At 40.7% G+C, this 17,293-nt stretch overlaps 1 protein-coding gene across 1 annotated transcript; it reads right to left on the reverse strand.

Moving 5' to 3' along the window:
* Positions 1–893: 893 nt before the first annotated feature.
* MAGEH1 (MAGE family member H1) lies at positions 894–2,359 on the reverse strand. Its single transcript, XM_072815254.1, has one exon. The coding sequence runs from the start codon at positions 2,077–2,079 to the stop codon at positions 1,420–1,422; it is 660 nt and encodes a 219-aa protein (XP_072671355.1). The 5' UTR covers positions 2,080–2,359; the 3' UTR covers positions 894–1,419.
* Between the last annotated feature and the right edge of the window lie 14,934 nt (positions 2,360–17,293).

Raw genomic sequence — 17,293 nt, forward strand, 5'->3', positions numbered from 1 at the left:
AACTGTAGTTTCTGACAAAGGTGCCAGGTTATCTTTCAGAGATGCCACAGGTCTTCTCTCTGACTCATCCAAGGGGCTCTGCTTTTGCTGCTTTTTTAAAAATTAGTATTATTCCAGGATTATCATTATTATTAACCATCTTTGCTCTCATTAAAGTCAGCCATAACTCCCATCCTCTGAGGCTCTAGCTTCTGCTCACCTCTTCCCCACCTTCCCCACCTTTCCTCCACTTTCCCCTTAACATAGCCTTAATCATTTGGTGGAGAATTTGTTTTCTCCCTAGTGTCCACGCTGCTTTTAGTGCCTCCATAATTACTCCTTTCCCCGTCTTCAATATTATTTTCAGACCTCAGCTTGTCATCTCACCAAGAATTTTCTGACAGTTCCATCTTTTTAATTTCTATAGTACCCCACAATGTCCTTTTTCTTGCAACCACTCCCTCTCTCCCCTGCCCTCCTCTCAAGCTGATTCAAGTGTATTTTCTATTTCCACAGTAACCCAAGATATTCCCTTCCCTTTGCCAATACCCCCTCCCACAAGGTGGGTTAGGTATCCAAAAATTAGTTAATGCACAGTATTTTCATAGAATGCTCTGATGCCACTTGTAAGTTCCCCCAAACTTATTTCAGCATCTCTTGCATTCTCATAGAATCCTCTGTTGTCTCCTCTTTCCCGCCCCACCCCCAAGACAGGTCACCTAAGTGTTTCTACCTTTTTATGGCACCCCTACTCACTCCCTATTATGGCGTTTACCAAACTGCCAGTTTACATATTTGTTTCTCCTGTGTAATCTAGAACATTCTTTAGAACTGAGGACTGTGTGTCACGGAGTATCCCCAGAACCTAGCCTGGTGTCTCACACATAACTGGTGGTCAATAAATGAACAAGGTGTCCTAGTCATTATGCTTTTATTTTTTTTTTTGTATATTGTGCAGTAACTAAGCAAATTTGTGGTATTTGTCACTTCTCTTTACACCAAAGCATACACAAAGGTTTCTGAAATGTGAGACATAAAAGAATTCCCCCGTCTTTCACATACTGGTTATTTCAAACTTTGAAGAATACCCTATATCAATGATATAAAATATGTATTAGATCACAGTATATGATGTGCTCATTTTATAACATAAGCAAAACTGTCATACTAAATCTCAATGACAGAAAAAAACAGTATCTTTTCTGTAATCATATTTTAATCATATTGTGACCTTAATCAGCACTATATTAAAATGTATAAATCGTACAACATCCAAAGCAAACGGTCTATTTTGCAGTTAAACAATTAGCACTGATCACAAATAACAAATGCCCCCCCACCCCGTTTCCCATGGTATTCAATTCAGGACCCAGCTAATCTATTTCTTGGGGTACCTTTGATATTGTTTCCAAACCCCCTTAAGGGTTTCCCCAGATCTTCCTAGGGTGCAATGTAACCCCTAGCCCCCGAATTGAGGATAGCTTCAACTTCTGCATCATCCTCGGAATCCCAATCATAATTACATGGCCAGTCCTTGGAGCATCGGTTACGCACCCTTGCCACAAAATGCATGACTTTCAGCTTGCTTGATTCCACGTGTGCTCTAGGTCCCCAGAAGAACTCATACTCCACTGGACTGCTACGCGGCACAGGCTTATAAATCAGGTACCCTCTCCGTACAAACTCCTCTGTGACGACCTTCTTTGGATCTCCAAAGATGCTGTGCTGCCGGCCAGGCTGCATCCCCAACTTCCCCAGCACTTTCCAGACCAGGGCCTCCTTGGCGCTGTTACCCATGATGAAGATGAGGGCTAATATGGACATCAGGAGACTTTTTTTGGTTCCTTGAAAATTGCTCCGGGCTACCGGGGGCTTTTGAGCTTGAGCAGTGCTGGAGGCTTCTTCAGGGGTGATGGAGGCCTCCTCCGGAGTGCGAGGCTCTTCCTCAGGGCCACTCAGGTCGTCTTCCGGGGAGCTTGGGGACAGAGAAGAGGCCATCGGGGTCTCAGAAGCTTCTGAGGCCTGGATCTTACGGTTGTTGCGGTTCTCTTCTGCGGCCCTTGCGTTACGGCGGCGCCGACTCTTCCGACCCCGAGGCATGTCTTCTACTATGGGCGCTTGAGTCTATTGCAATTCTAGGGGGAAATGCCTGCAACTTCTGCCGAAAGCAACTACCTCTACCTTAAGCAGCGGCCGCTGCTGAAGCCAGCAATGTCAATAGTCTTTGTAGCAACAAGCCAGACGTGCTCAACGAGAAAGCTCACTCCCAGGGAAGCTGGAATGCCTGAGCAATGGCCCTCTGCACTCGCTCCCGCTGTGAGCCCGCGAGAAAGCTCTGCGGAACAGACTCCGCCTTTTCTGCCACGCACTCGGAACTCCAAAGAGGAAGTGGGCGTCTCCTCCACACAAATTTCCGCTGTGAGAAAAAGAGGCACTAGGCGGCAGGGGTGGGACTAGGGTAGAGGTGAGAGCTAGAGATTGACAAGGGCAGGGGGACCCACGGGACAAATGAATAGCATAGGATTCCTGTGTTTTTCAGTCTTGTACAATATTTACTCGCAGGTAATGGGAAGCAATGTGTCTCTAACACATTCTCACAGAATGCAGACTGATGGGTCAAGGGGTGGTGATGGAGGATGTTGGGGAATGGACTTCAGGAGTGTATTTATGGAGGTATCAGTGGACACAGTTCTCCTTTTCTGACTTGGCATACACAACACATTGATCCACCATCCCTGTTCTCAGAAATAGTTTACATGTGTACTAATTGATTCGTGGACCCATCTAGGACCCTAGGACGCCTATGGTTGAATGGCTGGGCGATGAGGGGAAGTGGGACTGCAAAAGCAGCAAACAGTGTGTGCAAGAGTTGCAGAACCTTTAAAATGTTCTATATTCACAGGATTATTAAGCAGGGCACGGAAAGCATCAGACTTGGATTTGCAGAGCTTCACAGAGGCTGTCCAGACTGTTGTCTGGCAAGTCACTTAGGAAGCAATTTGTACAAAAAGCAAGAAGAAAAGAAAATGAGCCTTAAGGCAGCTGCGATGGGGATGGAGAAGCAGAAAGGCATTTTAAGGGTGCTCATGGAAAGGCTTCAGGGACTGATTAGGTGGAAAAAGGTGGTAGAAGTGCAGGTTGGCTCTGAGGTTTCTAGGCTCCAGCCCACCTGACAACCTGATTTATTTTGGTTCTTTCATTCATTTGGTAATCCAAATGTAATTGTGAGCAAACTCTGAGCTTTATCCACTCTGGGTCTTTGCTCATTATTTCCTCTGTCTGAATTGCTTTTCTTCTCATCCCCAACTATCTAAATTCCATCTGCCCACGCACAGGCCTCTTCCTCCCTGAAGCTGGTCTTCCTGAATGAGTAGTGGGTCCATGTTGGCTCCCCTGATGGAGTCTGCAGCAAACACTCTGTATCTTTCTTATGTCATTTCAAAGATATTATTTTGCCTAAGTCACTTCACCTCTCTGAGCCTCAGTTTCCTCGTCTATGATATGGGGTTAATTAAGTGCTGTACTCATAAGGTTGTGAGAATTAAATGACATTACAAATGAAAGCACTTATCATGCAGGAAGCACAGACTTTGCCTCTCAGGTGTTTCAAGCAGTGTGTGAGAGCGGCATGTAATAAATGCATGTTGAAGGAATACATGATGGAAAATATTTTGCACGTGTGTTTACCTGAACATTTTAAAAGCAAGCAAACACTTTATACCTTTTTTGGCTGGAAGAGATTAAATACTTGCTTGACAGAACCTCAGCCTATAATCCCACTGAGTGAAAGGACCCTGTCTAGCCTCTTGATACTCCATAGAGTTTGTGGAACAGGATACGGCTACACCTGGTGACTAAATGGTAGGGCAGGGCAGTGTATCCCATGTGGAAAGCAGAATTCCCAGCTGAATTGCACCCAACAAAGCCCAGTCCCCTGTACATGTGTAGAAAGGAGATGCCTGGCATAGAGTAACAAGCATTGAGCTCAAACCTGGGAATATGAGTTCTGGCCCAGCCCGTGTTGCTTACAAGCTCTTTGACTTTGCTGAGTTCACTTACCATCTCTGTCCTGTGATTTGTCCTCTGAATCAACAGGAAAAGGCTAATCTCTCCAGCCTTGCATGCCAGGCCTGTTTTCAGTCTCTGGACATCCAACAGTACATAACAGTGACCCTGGATGAAAGCAGGTTCCTTGGAATTCAGGGTTTTTTTTCCCTCTTTTGTTTGTTTTATGTTTGCTCTTTATGAATCTGCCTAGAGGATTGCAAAATCATCTGTATTTTTTTTAATAGCTTCTCCATTCTGTTGGGATTTTGTGAGAATGTGATCCAGCAAGCTAATTCTCTTCCCAACAGTCACTTTCTAACTGAAATCTTCTTTATATCCAGGGCTTTCTGTTGGGGAAGCCTGGCCACAAACTAATTTGGAGCAGTCCACGTTTACCGCAGCACTGCCTTCTGCCTACCAAACAGCTGGCTGAGGAGGGGGTGGGCATTTCTCTGCCTCAGGCCTCATCTGAGCAAACCTTTGCTCCACTCCACAATAAGGGCAGGGCAGCTCCCCATAGCACCGAGGGTGGATCAGAGCCTACCTGAAGCAATGTACAAGCTAGGGCTGTGGCTTCCATCCAAATTCCTCAAGGTAACTTAGTTTGTGAGCTACATTCAGTATTCACAAATGCTTAACAGAAATCACATTTATGTAAGACAGGTCACAGAAGTTGTTGGTAAATAAACACAGTGTATTTCATAGCCAGAATATCACCAGGCATGGTTTTAACAGGAGGAAATAATTAAGCCAGGCCTTGGAACATGGTGGACCACAGGCTTGTCTGGGCTAAATAGCACATGACAAAGGAAGGGCAACTGACTTGTGAGGGCCTTGGGAGTACAGAGAGAAGAGGGAAAGTAACATCATTGTGGTAGGCTCTGTGCCTAAATTGCATCCAAACTGAAATCCTTTGCAAGAATCTTCAATTACCAGTGAAGCTAGAGAAAAGTTAGCTCTTTTGCCCAAGATCATAGCGCTGCTGGTGAATGTCAGTGTCTGTGTTCACATCTTCAGATTTCCAAGCCCTGACTTCTGCCATCACACACCTTGCAGCTGCTCCAATTGAATGCATGCACATTTAGTGGTTCAAGAGGGCTTACGATGGAAAAGAGTATTCTTGCTCTCTTGGAATAGGAGCAGAAGGAAAAGAGATGAGAAAAGGGACAGGTGTAGGGAAGAGCAAAGCAGAGATCCTTAGTCACCTTACCAGGTTTTCCATGCCTGGCCCTGCTCCTTCCGAGCTGTGTCAAGTCCAGCATGTTACCCTACCTTTCTAAGCCTCGGTTTCTCCATCTGCAAATGGGCATGTCACAGTGGTTTTGTAAAGATTAAAGGAAAATAGCTCATACAAGATGGAGTACACTGAAAATTCCCCCCCCCCCGAGGCTCCAAAGACATCCACATCCCTATCCCTAGAACCTGTGAATATATTGCCTTATACGGCAAAAGGAAATCTGAAGATGTGATTAAGTTAAGGATCTTTGGATGGGGAGATTATCCTGGACTATGTGGATGGGCCCAAGGTAAATGTAAGAGTCCTTTATAGAAGACAGACAGTAGAATTAGAGTCAGCAAAACATCTAAGGATAGAAGCAGAGATCAAAGAGGAGAGAAGATGCTACCCTGCTGGCTTTGTAGATGGAAGAAGGGAGTATGAGCCAAGGGATGTAGGATGCCTCTCAAAGCTAGAAAAGACAAGGAAGTGGATTCTCCCCAAGGACCTCCAGGAGGAAACGCAGACTTGCAGATACATTTTAAACTTCTGACCTCCAGAACTGTAAAATTGTAAATTTGGTTGTTTTCAGCCACTAAATTTGTGGTAACTTGTTACATCAGCAAAAGGAAAGTCATACACAAGGCATATATGTACCTCATTCACAGGGAATAGCTAATGAATAAGAGCCACTGTTGAGGTGAATTTATACCACTGCCATATTTTCAGTGAAAGTGCTGGAAGGGACTGGGTTGGGATATGCTGGGCTGGATACATTGGCAGCAATTCTTGTGGGTCTTGCACCCTGTTCTTCCCCGGGGTTGTCTACTAACCCATCCACCCCAGACATTGTCCCATCCGTGTGCCCAAGTGTCCATAGGCATTGCTTTCACCTGGGCAGACATCTATAGCCACCCCCTGGGTGGTAAGTGCTGGGAGCGAGATAGGGAAATGCTGGGTTAGTCCACACTGCTCTTGTTGCTGCACTAATTCACCTATGTGCTCTGTTCTGATGCCAGCCAGCACCTCCCCAGGGCATAGAACACTCTTGGGCCAGTACCTCCACTTGCAGTGACCTTTGCACAGATTGTGGGCCATGACTTACTCAAACAAATGAGTGAGACCACATCTGCTGTCCTTCATTCAGGGACTCCTCACAATTTCTGGCCTACTGACAATTCCCCTGAATCATTTCACAGAGCAGGTACGGACTTATTTTACAATTTCCAAGAACTAGGGTCTTCCAAGGAAGTCTATACTCCTACCATCATCAAACAAAAATCATGTGATTGACTTTGGATTTATCTGCTGGGTTTTAGGAAGAAATATCTTTACTGCAAATTAATCTCGAGCACAGGGACAAGAATAAAGATTAATGTTACAAACACCTGTATAACCTGTGCCTCGCTGTCCCAAATTTAAAAATTATGTCTTACTTTGGCCTGCCCTTTACATGACAGATATGGAAAAGCCCTCTGTTACTTCTTCCCAGACCCACACCACTCTTTTCTTCCTCGGTGGGGCCCTGCCATCATGAATTCAGTAGGTTTTTTTCTTCAAGTTTTTATTTAAATTCTAGCTAGTTAACACATAGTGTAATACTGGCTTCGGGAGTGGAATTTAGTGATTCATCACTTATATTTATTAACACCCAGTGCTAATCATCACAAGCGGCCTCCTTAATACACCTCACTCATTTAGCCCATCCCTCACCCACCTAGATCCACCAACCCTTAATTTGTTCTCTATCATTAAAAATCTCTTATGGTTTGCTTCTATCTTTCTTTTCTCCCTTCCCTTATGTTCATCTGTTTTGTTTCTTAAATTCCACATATGAGTGAAATCATGTGGTATTTGTCTTTCTCTGACTGATTTATTTCACATGGCATAATGCATTCTAGCTCCATTCACATCATTGCAAATGGCAACATTTCATTCTTTTTGAAGACTGAGTATTATTCCATTGTATATGCCACCTCTTCTTCATCCATTCATTAGTCAACGGACATATGGGCTCTTTCCATACTTTGGCTATTGTTGGTAATGCTGCTGTAAATATTGTGGTGCATGTGCCCCTTCAAATCTGTATTTTTGTATCCTTTGGGTAAATACCTAGTACCGCAATTACTAGGGTAGTAATTACCCTAGGGTAATTAGGGTAGTTACTCTAATAGGGTAGTTTTTTTTTGTAAAAAAATATTTTAGTTATTTATTCATGAGAGACACACACACACACAGAGGCAGAGACACAAGCAGAGGGTGAAGCAGGCTCCACACAAGGAGCTCAACGTGGGACTTGATCCTGGGTCTCCAGGATCAGGCTCTGGGCCGAAGATGGCGCTAAACTGCTGAGCCACCTGGGCTGCACTGGGTAGTTCTATTTTTAACTTGTTGAGGAATCTCCACACTGTTTTCCAGAGTGGCTGCACCAGTTTGCATCCCCAACAAGAGAGGAAGAGGGTCCCTCTTTCTTGGCATCCAGCCAATATCTGTTATTTCCTTTTGTTCATTTTAGCCACTCTGACAGGTGTGAGGTGGCATCTCAGTGTAATCAAAAAGTTATTTAAATTTGATTTAGTTGACATATAGCGTATTATTAGTTTCAGGGGTAGAATTTAGTGATTCATCAGTTGCATATAACACCCAGCGTTCATTACATCAAGTGCCCTCCTTAAATGACCATCACCCAGATATCCCATCCCCTCCATCCACCTCCCCTCCAGCAACCTTCAGTTTATTTCCTAGAGTTAAGTGTCTCTTATGGTTTCCCTCCTCAATTTTCATCTTATTTTATTTTTCCTTCCCTTCCCCTATGTTCATCTGTTTTGTTTCTTTTTTTTTATTTTTTTAATAATAAATTTATTTTTTATTGGTGTTCAATTTGCCAACATACAGAATAACACCCAGTGCTCATCCCGTCAAGTGCCCCCCTCAGTGCCTGTCACCCATTCACCCCCAACCCCCGCCCTCCTCCCCTTCCACCACCCCTAGTTTGTTTCCCAGAGTTAGGAGTCTTTATGTTCTGTCTCCCTTTCTGATATTTCCTACCCGTTTCTTCTCCCTTCCCTTATACTCCCTTTCACTATTATTTATATTCCCCAAATGAATGAAAACATATGTTTGTTTCTTAAACTACACATAGGAGTGAAATCACTTGTGTTTCTCTGACTGACTTATTTAGTATGCATAATACAATCTAGCTCCATCCACATTGTCACAAATGGCAAGATTTTATTCTTTCTGGTGGCTGAGTAATGTTCATCTTCTTTTAGTTTTGTTGATTTTTTCCTTTGCTTTTTATATTGATAAGGTCCAAGTAGTTTTTTTCTTTTGTTTCCTTTGCCTTTGGAAACGTGTCTAGCAAGAAGTTGCTGTGGCCAAGGTCAAAGGGGTTGCTGCTTGCTTTCCCTTTTAGGATTTTCATGGTTGTCTGTCTTACATTTAGTTCTTTCATTCATTTTAATTTACTTTTGTGTGCCTTTGTTTATGGTGTAAGAATGTCATCTAGATTCATTCTGCATGTTGCTGCCCAGTTTTCTGAACACCATTTCTGTCTTTTTTTCAACTGGATATTCTTGCTTTATTGAAGAGTAGTTTGCCATAGAGTTATAGGTCCATTTTTAGGTGTTCTGTTCCACTGATCTTTGTGTCTGATTTTGTGCTGGTACTATACTGTCTTGATGACTACAGTTTTGTAATATCACTTGAAGTCTAGAATCATGATGCCTCCAGATTTTCTTTTCTTTTTTAGGATTGCTTTGGTTATTTGAGGTCTTTTCTGGTTTCATACAGATTTTGAAAATGTTTTTTCTAGCTCTGTAAAAAACGCTCATGTTGTTTTCATAAGGATTGCATTAAACCTATAAATTACTTGGGTAGTATAGACATTTGAATAATGTTTTTTTCTTACATTCCATGAGTATGACCTGCTTTTCCTTTTTTGTATGTCCTCTTCAATTTCCTTCTCATGAAGTTTTAGTTTTAGTTTAGTTTTCCAAGTACAGATCTTTTACCTCTTTGGTTAGATTTATTCCTAAATATCTTATTGGTTTTGGTGCAATTGTGAATGGGGTCGATTTCTTTTTCCACTCTTCATTATTGGTGCATAGAAATTTCTGTACATTGGTTTTAAATCCTGCTACTTTGGTGAATTCATATATTAGTTCTACCAATTTTTTTTTGGTAGAGTCTTCCTAGTTTTCTACAGAGAGTGTCATGTCTTCTGCAAATATTGAAATTTGAATTCTTCCTTGCCAGTTTGGGTGCATTTTGTTTCTTTTTGCTCTTTGATTGCTTAGACTTCCAGTATTGTGTTAAATAGGAATGATGAGAGTGGACATCCTGTATTTTCCTGACCATAGAGGAAAAGCTCTCAGCATTTCCCTGGTGAGGATGTTATTTGAGTGGATGTTTTATATATGACTTTTATGATGTTATACGTCCATCTATGCCTACTTTGTAGACTTTACCAAATAGGGATGCTGTATTTTGTCAAATGCTTTTTCTCCAACTGTTGAGATGATAATATGCTACTAAATCTTTCTTTTATTAATATGGTGCATCAGGCTGATTGATTTGCAAATATTGAACCAACCATGTAGCCCAGGAATAAATTCCACTTGATTGTGGTGAATAATTCTGTTGGTTTGGATTAGCTAGTATTTTGTTGAAAATTTCTGTATCCATGTTCATCAGTGATATTGTCCTGTAATACTTTTAGTGGGGCCTTTGTCTGGTTTTGGAACCAAAGTAATGCTATCCTCATAGAAGAACTTTGGAAGATTTACTTCCATTTCTTTTTTTATATTTTATTTACTCATGAGAGACACACAGAGAGAGGCAGAGACACAGGCAGGCTCCTTCCAGGGAACACGATGTGGGACTCGATCCCAGGACCCCGGCATCATGCTCTGAGCCAAAGGCAGACGCTCAACCCCTGAGACACCAGGCATCCTGATTTACTTGCCTTTCTATTTTGGGGGGACAGTTTCAGAAGAATAGGTATTAACTCTTCTTTAAATGTTTAATAGAATTTCCCTGGGAATCCATCTGGCCCTGGACTTTTGTTTGTTGGGAAAGTTTTGATTACTGATTCAACTTCTTTGCTTGTTATGAGTGTGTTCAAATTTTCTATTTTCTTCTGTGTTTCACTTTTGGAAGTTTGTATGTTTCTAGGAATTTATACATTTCTTCCAGATGGCCCAGTTTTTTGCATGTAATTTTTCATAGTGTTCTCTTCATAATGTTTGTATTTCTCAGGTGTTGCTTTTGATCTCTCCTGTCTTTTTTATTTATTTGGTTCCTTTCTCTTTTCTTTTTGATAAGTCCGGCTAGGAATTCATCAGTTTTTTTTTTTCAGCAGTTTTATTAATTCTTTCGAAGAACTAGCTCTTAGTTTCATTTCTTTGGTCTACTGTTTCTTTGTTTTGTTTTGTTTTGTTTTGTTAGTATAATCATTTATTTATGCTCTAATCTCTATTATTTCCCTCAGGTTTTATTTTTTTTAATTTATTTATTCATGAGACACTCAGAGAGAGATGCAGAGACACAGGCAGAGGGATAAACAGGCTCCATGCAGGGAGCCTGACGCGGGACTCAATCCCAGGACCCTGGGATCATGCCCTGAGCTGAAGGCAGATGCTGAACCACTAAGCCACCCAGGCGTCCCTGTTTCCCTTAGGTTTTATTTACTGCTCCTTTTCTAGCTCTTCTAGGTGTAAGAGTAGGTTGTATATTTGAGGCTTCTCTTGCTTCTTGAAGTAGGCCTGGATTGTAATATACTTCCCTCTTAGGACCACCTTTGCTGCACTCCAAAGGGTTTGGACTGTTGTGCTTTTATTTTTATGTGCTTCTATGTATTTTTTCATTTCTTCTTTAGTTTCCTGGTTTACCCATTCATTCTTTAGTAGGATGTTCTTTAACCTGCATGTTTTTGTGGTCATTCCGAATTTTTCTTGTGGTTGACTTCAAGTTTCATTGTGTTATGGTCTGATAATATGCATGGTATGATCTCAATCTTTTTTTACTTGTTGAGGCCTGATTTGTGACCAAGTATGTGATCTATTCTGGGGAATGTTCCATGTGCACTCGAAAAGAATGTGTATTCTCCTGCTTTAGGATGAAAAATTCTGAATATATCTGTTAAGTTCATCTGGTCCAGTGTGTACTTCAAAGCCATTGTTTCCTTGTTGATTATCTGTTTAGATTATCTGTCCATTGATGTAAGGGGGGTATTAAAGCCCCCCTACTATTATTGTATTATCTTTTTTTAAAAGGATTTTTATAATGATTGATGAGAGACAGAGACAGGCAGAGACATAGATAGAGGGAGAAGCAGGCTCCTTGCAAGGAGCCTGATGCAGGACTCCATCCCCAGACCTGGGATTACCCCCTGAGGTGACGACAGATGCTCAACCACTGAGCCACCCAGACATCCCTATTGCATTATTATCAATTAGTTCCTTTTGTTTGTTATTATTTCATTGATTTGGGTGGTCCCACATTAGGCACATAAATATTTACAATTGTTAGATCTTCTTGATGGATTTATTTATGTTTATGATATAGTGCCCTTCTTCCTCTCTTTACAATTTTTGGCTTAAAATCTTGTTTATCTGATATAAGTACAGATACTCTGGCTTTCTTGTGATGTCCATTAGCATGATAGATGGTTCTCCATTCTCTCACTTTCAGTCTGCAAGAGTCTTTAGGTCTAAAATGAGTCTCTTGTGAGTAGCATATAAATGAGTCTTGCTTTTTTATCCATTCTGGTACCCTATGTGTTTTGATTGGAGCATTTAGTCCATTTACATTCAGAGCAGTAATGGAAAGATACGAGTTTAGTGCCATTGTGTTACCTATGGAATTGTTGTTTATGGTGATGTTCTGTGTTCCTTTCTAGTCTTTTTGCTTTTGATCTTTCTTTCCCACTGGAAGAGTCCCCATTCATATTTCTTTCAGGGCTGATTTAGCGGTCATGATCTCCTTTATTTTTTGTATGTCTGAGAATCTCTTTATCTCTCCTATTCTGAATGATAGCATTGCTATATAAAGTATTCTTGGCTGCAGGTGTTTTCCTTTCATCATGTTGAATAGATCATGACACTGTCTTCTGGCTTGCCACATTTCTGTTGAGAAATCTACCATTAGCTTTATGGGACTCATTTTGTCTCACTGTTTTTAAATTTTTTCTTTATAACCATATTTTGCAAATTTAATTACAGTATTTTTTTATGTTGGCCTGTTTTGTTGATTTTTTTGGGAGTTCTTTGTGCCTCCTAGATCTGGATGTGTGTTTCTCTCCCTAGATTAGGGAAAATTTTAGTTATGATTTCCTCAAATAAATATTCTGCCCTCTTTTCTCTCTTCTTCTGAGACTCCTACAATATGAATGTTATTGCATTTGATGGTGTCACTGAGTTCCCTAAATCCATTCTCGTGGTCTATAATTCTTCTTTCTCTCTTGTTTCTCTTCATTATTTCCCATATTTAGTCTTCTATATCATTTATTCTTTCCACTGCTTCTTCCATCCTTGTGTTCCTTGCATCCAGTCTGTTTTGAAACTGTTATTGTATTTTTAATTTCTGATTGATCCTTTTTTTACTCTTTAATCTCTGTGGTAATGATCTCTGAATTCCCCTGTGAGGTGTGCTGTGTGGGCTCTGCCATTGTGTTTTGGCTGCTCTATGCTTCATGCCATTGGTCTGCAGAGGCTCTAGTTGCCTATAGTGGGCAGTGTTTGATCTTTGGCCAGAATGTGGCGAGTTTTAACTTGGTGTCTTATGATCTGCTTGTTAAATGAGACCTGATACTACTTGCTCTAGAACTGAAGCCTTGCAGACCTCTCTGGTCAGAGGTAGAGTGTGGGCAGGGGTTTCTTCTGGTCCTTTGTTGAAGTGGCCCACCATGCTGGGATTGAATCAAGCTTGATGATGAAGGGCAATCCTGCCCAAGCACAGGGGGGTGGGCCTTGGTGTAAGTATGTTAGGAAGTCTGTTTGAGCACTGTGTTGCTTCCCACAGTTGGCTCTGTGTTTATGCTGAGGTATGGAAGAGAAATATGGTGCCAGCCATCTCCTTTATCCCCATAAAAGCATCTCTATGAATGCTGCCTCTCAGAGAAGCCCTCCTAGAAGACCAAATAATCTCTCCTTTGTGTGTAACAGGCGTTTTTCAAATTGTTATTTCCACACTGTCTGCCTCCAGATTCTTTGGCTGCCTTCTCTCCAGGAGCAGAACAATGACTTCCTGGGCTCTATCTCAGCTGAACCTGCTAACTTTTAAAACTCCAGGCTTTAGGGATGCCATGTGGGTAGGGGTTTGTGCTGGTCTTCTAAGGGAGAGGCATGCCATGCTGGGACTGAAGCAAACTTTACCAAGAAGGGCAGTGGTGCCAGAGCACAGGGGTTTGGGATTTGGTCTAACCAAGATAGGCAGCCTGTGTGGCACTGTGTTGCCTCCTGCAGTTGGCTCTGTGTTTATGCTGAGGGTCCAGGGATGGAAATGGCCCTGGCCAACTCCTTTATCCCCAGAGAGTTATCTCCCTGATTGCTGCCTCTCAGGGAAGCACTCCAAGAAGAGTGAATAATCTCCCCACTGTGTGTCCCAGGTGTTCTTCAGATCACTGTTTCTATAGCCTTTGCTGCTGGGTTGTTTGCCTGCTTGTCTCCAGGAGTAGAGCATTGCCCTCAAGGCTATATCCCAGTGAGATCTGCAGATCATTAAAACTCAAGAGTATAAACCCCACTGATGGAAGAGCTCAGGAAAATCAGCCCCTTTTGTTTTCCCAGCCAAAGACTTTGGTGATATTATGTCCTTGTCTATTCTCATGTGGTCCTCTCTCTCTTTCACACACCTTTCTGTGTGACCAGGAATTACTCCCCTCCACAGGACCTGTGATCCATTTTTCCCCTACACCACATCTCCACACTTTCTACCTTCTTTGGTGTAGATTTTTTTCCTTTAAATTGGGGAGTCTGATCTGTCAGTCTTCAGGTTGATTTCTGGGGTCTTTAGAATGATTTTATAGTTATCTAGATGTGTTTGTGGGACAAGATGAGCCCAAGGTCCTACCACTCTGCTGCCAATTTCTGGAAGTCTTTACCAAATATTTAAGGAAAATTTGGGACCCATTAATCTTAAACTATTCCAAAATTAGGAGAAATTCCAAATTCATTTTATGAGGTCAGTATCACGCTGATACTGAAACCAGATAGATAGACATCACAGAAAAAGAGAACTACAGGCCAATATCTCCGACGAACATAGAAGCAAAAATTCTCAATAGAATACTAGGAAACCAAATCCAACAATACATTAAAAAATCATTCACTATGATCAAGTAGGATTTGCTCATGTGTTGCAAAGGTGGTTCAATATTCCACAAAACAATTAATATGATACATCACATGAGTGTAAGAAAGGATAAGGCCCATATTATCATTTCATAGTTGCAGAAAAAGCATATGAGAAAGTACAACACGCATTCATGATAAATGCCCTCAACAAACTAAGTTTAGAAGGAACATACTTCAAAATAATAAATGCCATATATGAAAAACACTCGTGACTATCACACTGAACAGGGAGAAAGTGAAAGCTTTTTCCCTATGGTCAGGACCAAGACATCAAAAGCCACTATCACCACTTTCATTCAACTGGAAATCCAAGCCATAACTATAAGACAGCAAAAAGTAATAGAAAACATGCAAATTAGCAAAGAGTAAAACTTACACTGTTTACGGATGGCATGTACTACATATATAAAACCTAAAAGACTACATCAAAACAGTGCTAGAACTGATAAATAAATCCAGTAAAGTTGCAGGATACAAAATCAATATACAGAAATTGTTTGCACTTATATACACCAATGATGAAGCAGCACAAATAAAAATTAAAGAATGAATTCAAGTTACAATTGCATCAAAATCAATAAGATACCTAGAAATAAAGCAAATGAAAGAGATGAAATCCCTGTACTTTGAAAACTATAAAACACTACTGAAAGAAATCGAAGATAATGCAAAGAAATGGAAAGAAGTTCTATTTTCCTGGGTTAGAAGAACAAATATATTTTTTAAAGATTTTATTTATGTATTCATGAGAGAGAGGGAGAGAGAGAGAGAGAGAGAGAGAGGTCGAGCCACAGGAAGAGGGAGAAGCAGGCTTCCATGCAGGGAGTCTGATGTGGGTCTTGATCCCAGGACTCCAGGATCATGCCCTGGGCCAAAGGCAGGCACTAAACCTCTGAGCCACCCAGGGATCCCCAGAACAAATATTGTTAAAATGTCTATCTACCCAAAACATTCTACACATTTAATGCAATGCCTGTCAAGATTCCAACAGCATTTCTCACAGAGTTAGAACAAACAATCCTAAAATTTGCATGGAACCACAAAAGACTCCAAATAGCAAAAGCAATCTTGAAAAAGAAAAGCAAAGATGGAGGTATCACAATTCTGTACCTCAAATTATATTACAAAGCTGTAGTAATCAAAACTACAATTAGATAACACCTCACAAATGTCAGAATGGGTAAAATTAACAACACAGGAAATAATAGGTTTTGGAGTGAATGCAGAAAAAGAGAAACCCTCTTACACTGTTGGTGGGAATGCAAACTGGTGCAGACACTCTGGAAAACAGTGTAGAGGAGGTTCCTCAAAAATTTAAAAGTAGAACTACCCTATGATCTAGCAATTGCACTACTAGGTATTTACCCAATAGATACAAAAATACTGATGTGAATGTACACATGAACCCCAATGTTTATAGCTGCATTATCTACAATAGCCAAATTTTGGATACAACCCAAGTGCCCATAGATCAATGAATGGATAAGGAAGTTGTGGCATATGTATGCAATGGAATATTACTCATCCATAAAAAGAACGAAATCTTGCCATTTTCAACAACATGGATAGAGCTAGAGAGTATTACACTAAGTGAAATAAGTCAGAGAAAGACAAATCCTATATAATTGCACTCATATGTGGAACTTAAATAACAAAATAAAGAAGCAAAGGGACAAAAAAAGATAAATTAAGAAACAGACTCTGAGGTATAGAGAAGAAACCGATGGTTACCAGAATAGAGGTGGGTGGGAGGATAGGCGAAATAAGGCATGTAGATTAACGAGCTTACTTTTTGTTATAAGCACTAGGTGTTGAATCACTATATTGTACACCTGCAACCAATATTACACTATATGTTAACTACTTAGTATTAAAATAAAACTTTTTAAAAACTGGGTAAAAACATGAACAGATATTTCTCCAAAGAAGACATACAGATGGCCAATAGACATGAAAAGATGTTCAATATGACTCCTCATCAGAGAAATGTAAATCAAAACTACAATGAGATTTCACCTCACCTGTCAGAATGGCTAAAATCAAGGACACAAACAAATAAACATTGGCAAGGATATGGAGAAAAAGGAACCCTCAAGCACTGTTGGTTTTGAATGAAAACTCTTGCAGGCACTGTACATAACAGTATGGAGATTCCTTAAAAATTAGAAAAAAAAAGAACTACCCTATGATCTGGCAATCACTCAATTGGGCATTTGCCCCCAAAATACAAAGCTGCTAAATCAAAGGGATGCATGCATCCCTATGTTTACAACAGCAATATTTACAATAGCCAAATTACAGAAACAGTCCAAGTGTACATCAATAGTTGAATGGATAAAGAAGATGTGAGATAATACTATCCAGCTATTCAGCCAAAAAAAAAAAGAAAAGATCTTTTTATTTACAAAGACATGATTAAAGCTAGAGATTATAATGCTAAATGAAACAGGTCATTCAGAGAAAGACATATAGCATATTATTTCACTCATATGTGGAATTTAAGAAACTAGACAAATGAGCAAAAGAAAACGGAGAGAGAGAGAGAGAGAAAAAAATAGATTTTTAACTACTGAGAAAAACTGATGGTTACCAGAGAGAAGTTGTGTGGGGAATATGTGAAATAGGTATGGGGATTAGGAGTACAATTGCGATAAGCACTGTGTGATGTTTGGAAGTGTTGAATCACTGTATGGTA

Source organism: Canis lupus, chromosome X (genome assembly GCF_048164855.1).
Source record: "Canis lupus baileyi chromosome X, mCanLup2.hap1, whole genome shotgun sequence".
NCBI lineage: Eukaryota > Metazoa > Chordata > Mammalia > Carnivora > Canidae > Canis > Canis lupus.

Bases quoted from the DNA above. Each gene is read 5' to 3' on its own strand.
- MAGEH1 (XM_072815254.1), bottom strand. From the start codon at position 2,079: ATGCCTCGGGGTCGGAAGAGTCGGCGCCGCCGTAACGCAAGGGCCGCA.